The 6,000-nt window shown below is 48.8% G+C and overlaps 1 protein-coding gene across 2 annotated transcripts in view; it reads left to right on the top strand.

Moving 5' to 3' along the window:
* Positions 1–282: 282 nt before the first annotated feature.
* DPY19L1 (dpy-19 like C-mannosyltransferase 1) overlaps positions 283–6,000 on the top strand; it is an 84,921-nt gene continuing 79,203 nt past the window's right edge. Inside the window, exon 1 of one of the 2 annotated variants that reach the window (XM_037510114.2) lies at positions 283–672. In XM_037510114.2, coding sequence (XP_037366011.1) covers positions 375–672 — 298 coding nt within the window. In that variant the 5' untranslated portion in view covers positions 283–374. The remainder of the gene's footprint in view (positions 673–6,000) is intronic. The other variant, XM_037510118.2, reaches the window with a different exon arrangement.

Below are 6,000 nucleotides of genomic sequence, written 5' to 3'. Positions count from 1 at the left end.
CGCGCGTGCGCGCTGGGGGGCCGGGAGCGCGCGTCCGGCACGGAGGGGCGGAGGAGGCGGGGCCGCGGCCGCTCGCAGGGAGTCCCCGCCCCCGCCCCCCGGCGTTCCGCTGTCGCCTTGACAACCGGAGCAGCGGCAACGGCGGCGGGAGCGCGAGTCCGGCGCCGCCTCCCGGCCGCACAGCCAGGCTGGCAGTCGCCGCCCGGCCTTGCAGCTTTCTCCGCCTCCCCGCCCGCGGGGAGGGACCGGCCCGCCCTCCGCCCGCCCGCCCGCCCGCCCGCCGGAGAGTGAGCGGCGCCGGGGCCACCCCGCCAGCCCGCCGTTTCCCGGCTGCCGTCCGGGCGCGCGCAGCGAGGGGGAGCGACTATGCCAAGATGGTCCTGCAGGCGCGGAACAAGCACCGGGAGGCGGCCCCGAAGCCGCCCCAGCCGCCCCGTGCCTCGCAGTCGCCGCTGAGGGGAGCGCCGGACGTGGGCGCCGGGGAGCCCGGGCCCGAGCGCGCGTCCCCGTCCTCGGGGCGCAAGGGCGCGGGGGGCAAGAAGGGGCCCCGCTCGGAGTCAGGCGCGCCGCCCGCAGGGGGCGGCCTCGGGGGGCGGCTGGCCGCGGGGCTGCGCGGGGCGCTGGGCCTGCGGCGCGCGGGGCGCGGCCGGACCTGGACCACGCTCCTGCTAGGTGAGCAGACCCGGCGCGCGGGCGCCGCCGGACGCGGAACTTTGAGGCGCGGGCCCCCCTCGCTCCCTCCCTCCCCGCTTCGGCGCCGCCGAGCCCCGCGGGCCGGCCCCCGCCAGTTTGCAGCCCTTTCCGACTTTTCCCGGGACGTCCTCACCTCCTCCTCCCCTCCCCCGGCTCAGCCTGCCGCGTTCGCTCTCCAGCCGCTCCCGGTCCCTGTATTTGGAAACACGGCCCCGCGATCAACAGCTGCCCGGCCTGGCGGAGAACCGGCAGGTCTGCGCGGACGAGACTCGGGCACTGCTGCCTGGCGCGGACCCGTCGCCTTCCCGTTATCTCGGCCCCTGCCGCGGAGGATGGTTGGCTTCAGGTTGGGAGTGAGGGTGTAGGACCGAAAGCAAAAGCTCGTGCCTTGTCCTGGAAAGTTGCTAAACTTATTAAATTGTAGCGTGCTTTTTACTTGGCCGCAGACGCCGTCGGTGACACTTATTTGTGATTTCCCCCTGGGCGCCTCACTTTCCAGGAAGTGTTGTGTTTGGGGAGCCCGGGGCTAGTGCTTCCCGCTGAGCGGGGGAGCCTGTGGCGAGGAGGGCTCTTTTGGTCTCGCCGCCAGGCACCAAAGGAATAATGTGTAACGTTAGGCTTTAAAAAGACAAAAAAAGAAAGTTGAAACGTTCACAGGTTGTAGGCCGACTTAAGGCTCCCTTTGTTTCCGGATGCACATCCGATAAGGCAAGTTATAGCAGTTAAGATAATAGGCCTAGTTTTTCCAAGTCATTCGGTAAAAGGCTGTCACATTTCCTTTCCTATGTAATGCCATGAAAGGGCTTTGGCTGCCGAATTATTTAACTTTTGGTGATTTATTCCTTGTTACTCTTTAAGATTCCTTTAGTGACCCAAAAGAATTTCGTGTGCAAATAGGCCGAGGAATAGGACACAGCAAAATCGGCTTCCCTGGAGATAACATCCACCACTAGAAGCCACTCAGTCATAAAAAGCCAGAGTCGTGTGTGTGTATGTGTGTGTGTGTATGTGTGTGTGTGTGTTAATAGGCTCAGGAAAGGTTGGCTTTATTATTGGGGTACTTTTTTTTTTCTATTGCAGATTAAAGATTAAAGCCTAGAAAAACTCAAGTGTTTTCAGTAGCGATCTCAAAAAGCCTGGCTGGTGTGCAGGTTAGATCGGTTCACCTTGGGGAGGCAGCATGGTACAGTGGATGAGACAGAGGCTCCAGATTCAGTTCACAATGGTTAAGTTTAGCATAAGTTTCAAGTTATTTCCTTTGTGAGCCTTTTCTTCCCTATGACATCAACTGCTCTACTTACCCCAGGGGCACCTTCCTGAGGGGCAGAGCTAACTGGAGTGGGTAATAAATGCACGGGAAGGCACTGATTTAACAGTATTTTGTTGCTGTTACACAAGCAAATATTTAATACTGATTTGAAGTCTGGTAACAGAATGAAGTTGCATATTTCTTGAATGACTGATGAAAACATTAACCATCATATGGTGAAATACAGAATGACATTTCTTCAGGGAGGTTGCAGTAACAAATCATAGAGTGATGTAATATCTGTTGCTATTTTCTTATGTATTTTCTTTTCTGATAATTGTTTTTCCTTTGACTCTTACATTATGCTGGATGGCTTATGTTTGGATTTAGTAATACATGTGCCTAAATACAGATTTGTATTAATGTGATATTGTGTGGCACTTGATTTATTTGACTCATTCCTGTGGGCCCTGGATGGAGGTACAGTGAAGGACCTGTTCCATGTTCTTGGGCGCGCTTTGGACACTGGTCATCCCATATTGGGAGGTTGGATGACCAGACCAAGGTTTGGAGAATTCCTGCCATTGATAGCCATCTGCATGAGACCACAGAGCAGCTTGAGGATGGCTCAGCAGAACCACTGGGATTAATGAGTGAGGGCTGAGCTGACATTGTACAGTTTTTTAGTAGGGGACTTTGTTATGACAAAAGTTGCTTCTTTGTGTTTAGGAAGACATTTTCACAACTTGAGGTTCCTTGATGGAAGATTTGATGACTGATTTTAAGATTTAGAAACTGATGAAGGGTCCCTATTTCAGTTCTTCTCCTGGTCATGTGTATTAAGCCCTGTGAAGAGGAACTTACTACCTACCGGGGTGGTCTTTCCATTCTCCGATAGTGTTGTTAAGCATTGTTCAAATCAATTTTAGTAAATATATATATTTTTCTTCTTTTTGGACATTAGTTAATATTTATTCGACAACAGTTGTAAGAAAGGGTTCTTGAAATGTTTATTTTTAGAATTTTTAGTGCAGTAGCTCCCTGTATCAACCAGGGGAAGCAATGACTTAGTAAGAAGTACCATGATAATGGTTCTCAAACTTTTTTAATGAGAAGCCATGCAATAAACAATATAGTTTATGTGTAAATTGTCCACACTTTTGAAAATGCCACCCAGTGCATTTATGCATGTGTTTGTCACCTATTTATGCACGTCATTGTCCTGGCAGGAAACACACTTAATAAGTGGTATGTTTTCAGAAGTGTGAGCAGGTTTAAAGAATCCACAGAGAATACTGAGGCAGCCAGGAATTGTCAACATGGAAAGCTTGAAGGGAAGAGGAACTTTTTCAGGAGAAGAACCCAGGAGAGCTGTGCTGTAGCAGCAAGATCATCCAAGAAGAATGGCCCCCAAACACTTAGCTCCCACCCTGGCATTGCTTACTGGCTAGCCAAGTGAAAACCTTGAGGCAAGGGACCAAAATGAATCCTTATGTGAGGGTTGAATGTTCCTAAAACTGGGAACAGGTCAGAGAAAGGAGGAGAACATATTGGAAAGACAATGGAGACTCATCTGTACATATGTGCATATACTTACTTAAGACAAAAGGGCCCTGTAACATCCTGCACTTACCCTTATTTACTACACTTGGACTGTCTAGTCTCTTTTAAAAAAGATGTTGTTTTTAATAAGATGTTGCTTTTTAATTTTATGATCTAATATTATGACCCACAGTTTGAAAACACTGCTTAAGAAAAACTTCCAATTCAACTCTTGTTAAACTCGTTTTTTTTTTTTAATGACCCTTAGTTTGTGCACATGTAAAAATGGGACTCCTGAACTCAATCTCAATCTTAGCTGTGTACTAGAGTCATGAAAACTAAAAATCCTGATAACCAAATCACACATCAGAGCAATAAAATCAGAATTTGGGGATGGGTGGGGTGGAGGAAAAGCATCTGCGCTTTAAAGTGTGATGTTCTGCCTCTCGTTCGAAGCGTGCTATGGAACATCACTGAGCTGACATCCCCATGGGGCACATTTGCCCTGGAACTAAGTAAATATCCTCCTCCCCTTCCTAAGTGGGAACACAGAATCCAGTTTGCCAAAATTTTGTTTTTCTAGTTTGCCAAAGTCCATTTTTCCTCATATACTGTTTCCCCCAAACTGGGATCGCCAGTTGTCATTTATCATCTGATACTGTTGGGGAAAAGGATGTCCTGAACACACTCCACAAACACATGTGTTACGGACTCCACCCCCACCCCAGACTAAAGAGATCAAGACACCAAGGACCATAAATCCTATCATGTCATCACCACTGAAGGGAGGATTGCTGGGAACTGAAGGTGGAGCTAAGCAGACAGAGTTGGTATATAACCAGACATGCGGGCCTTGGGGTCCCCTTCGGTTTTTTGCCAGCTTTCAGCGTGCTATTAGGGTCCCAGCTCAGCAGAGCTGGTAGGACACATTCACCAATTTATCTCTTTCTCCCTGAGTTATTCCTTTCTTTATTTCCCCCTTTTTGTAAATAAATCCTTTATTAACCTTTTTGTGTGTGCCTACAGTTGTGTCTCATAAGTTCCTTATAAGCACCCAGGTGAGGACCCAGAGTCAGGCCAACCCATTTCACATTAGGGTTGCCCTGTAACAATATAACTGCTATTTTACTTTGATTTGAGAGAAGAGTGACATGTTTCCTGTACCTGTGTCCCTTTTCAAAGGAGGGAAGACAAAGATAGCTGGGGAGGGGATTGTGTTTCAGGGAAAAATAGAAGGGGTGCTATGTTTTGTGGATATACTAGTTAAACTTGCACACAAAGCCTGTCTGTGGTGAGGGACTGTAACTTAAGATGCGATGCCATGGTCAAAACAAGCATAATGAAAAAATGTACCCTGAATATGGAAAGATGATAAAGACCACTCTTTTTTGCCCCTTTACTGCTGTCCTCCGTGACTTATTTTCATTACCTGCCTGCTTCCTGTGGTCATAGCCACTGCGCTCCTGCTTGCAGCTGGCTCTTTACTGGTAGGGCTTCTCACTACAGTGTCTTGGTTGGGAGAAGTCTTTGTCTTGGGGGATATTTGGTAACACCCTGGCCTCTCTGTTAGATGCCAGTAGCACCTCCCCAGCTGTGAGAAGAACCTGAGTCTCCAGATGTTGGCATATGTCCCCTGGGAGGCAAAATTGCCACATTTAGAACCACTGCTTCTGAGAGCCTGGAAGATCATTGCAGTAAAAGCCCTGAGAGCTGGCTTTTCTTTTTGCATGTAGTGCTTGACTTTGATGCCCATTGTCGATTTCAAAGAGGACCAGTGATTCATTGCCCAGCTGTCACACAACACATAAAGGTGGCGCCCCCTTCTTCCCACTTCTCTCTCACCTACACAGTGATCTCAATGTGTGGCCCCTGGTGTGCTTGTAAGTAATAATAATCCTCTATTTTTCAAAGTCTCTTTATGGGCATCACTAAAGAGTATTTTGCAACCGTACTAAGAACCACAAGCACCTGTCTAACCACTACAGTGGTTACTGATAGGCAGAAACTTGCACACAACACCCTTGTAATGGGAAACACACGCAGCTTCTTTGGGGAAAAGGAGTAGGAACATGGGTGGAGGCAAAGGGCTGAGGGTACGGCGTTGGGAGTAGAATGGGTAGGAGGCAGTGCGGTGCACTTGGAGAAGCACAGGTATCTAATACTGACTTGCCTTTGAATGCTGTTTCCACACTTAAAGCTCTGAATCCCTTAATATTTCTGAGTTTTGATTGGCTCATCTTGAAAATGAGATAATAAATGCTTACCTGATTATGGTAAAGAATAAATCGTCCTTGGGAATTGTGACTAACTCTTGGAGGGACATGGGGCCTACATCGTGCCAGACATTGTTTTAAGTCATTTAGATTAATTCATTTATCTTAAACTTATTTCACTGCTAAGTCATTCTCACTGTGACACTGATTGCCATACCCATTTTCCCAGATAGGAGGTTTGAGGCACATGTATGTTAGGGTATCTTGCCCATGATTACCCCAAGTATCCCCAGGATTCCAGCC

Source organism: Talpa occidentalis, unplaced genomic scaffold, assembly GCF_014898055.3.
Source record: "Talpa occidentalis isolate TD23 unplaced genomic scaffold, MPIMG_talOcc4v2.1, whole genome shotgun sequence".
NCBI classification, from domain to species: Eukaryota; Metazoa; Chordata; class Mammalia; order Eulipotyphla; family Talpidae; genus Talpa; species Talpa occidentalis.
The sequence above is the reverse complement of the archived record's forward strand: the minus strand, read 5'-3'. Positions and strand labels throughout refer to the sequence as shown.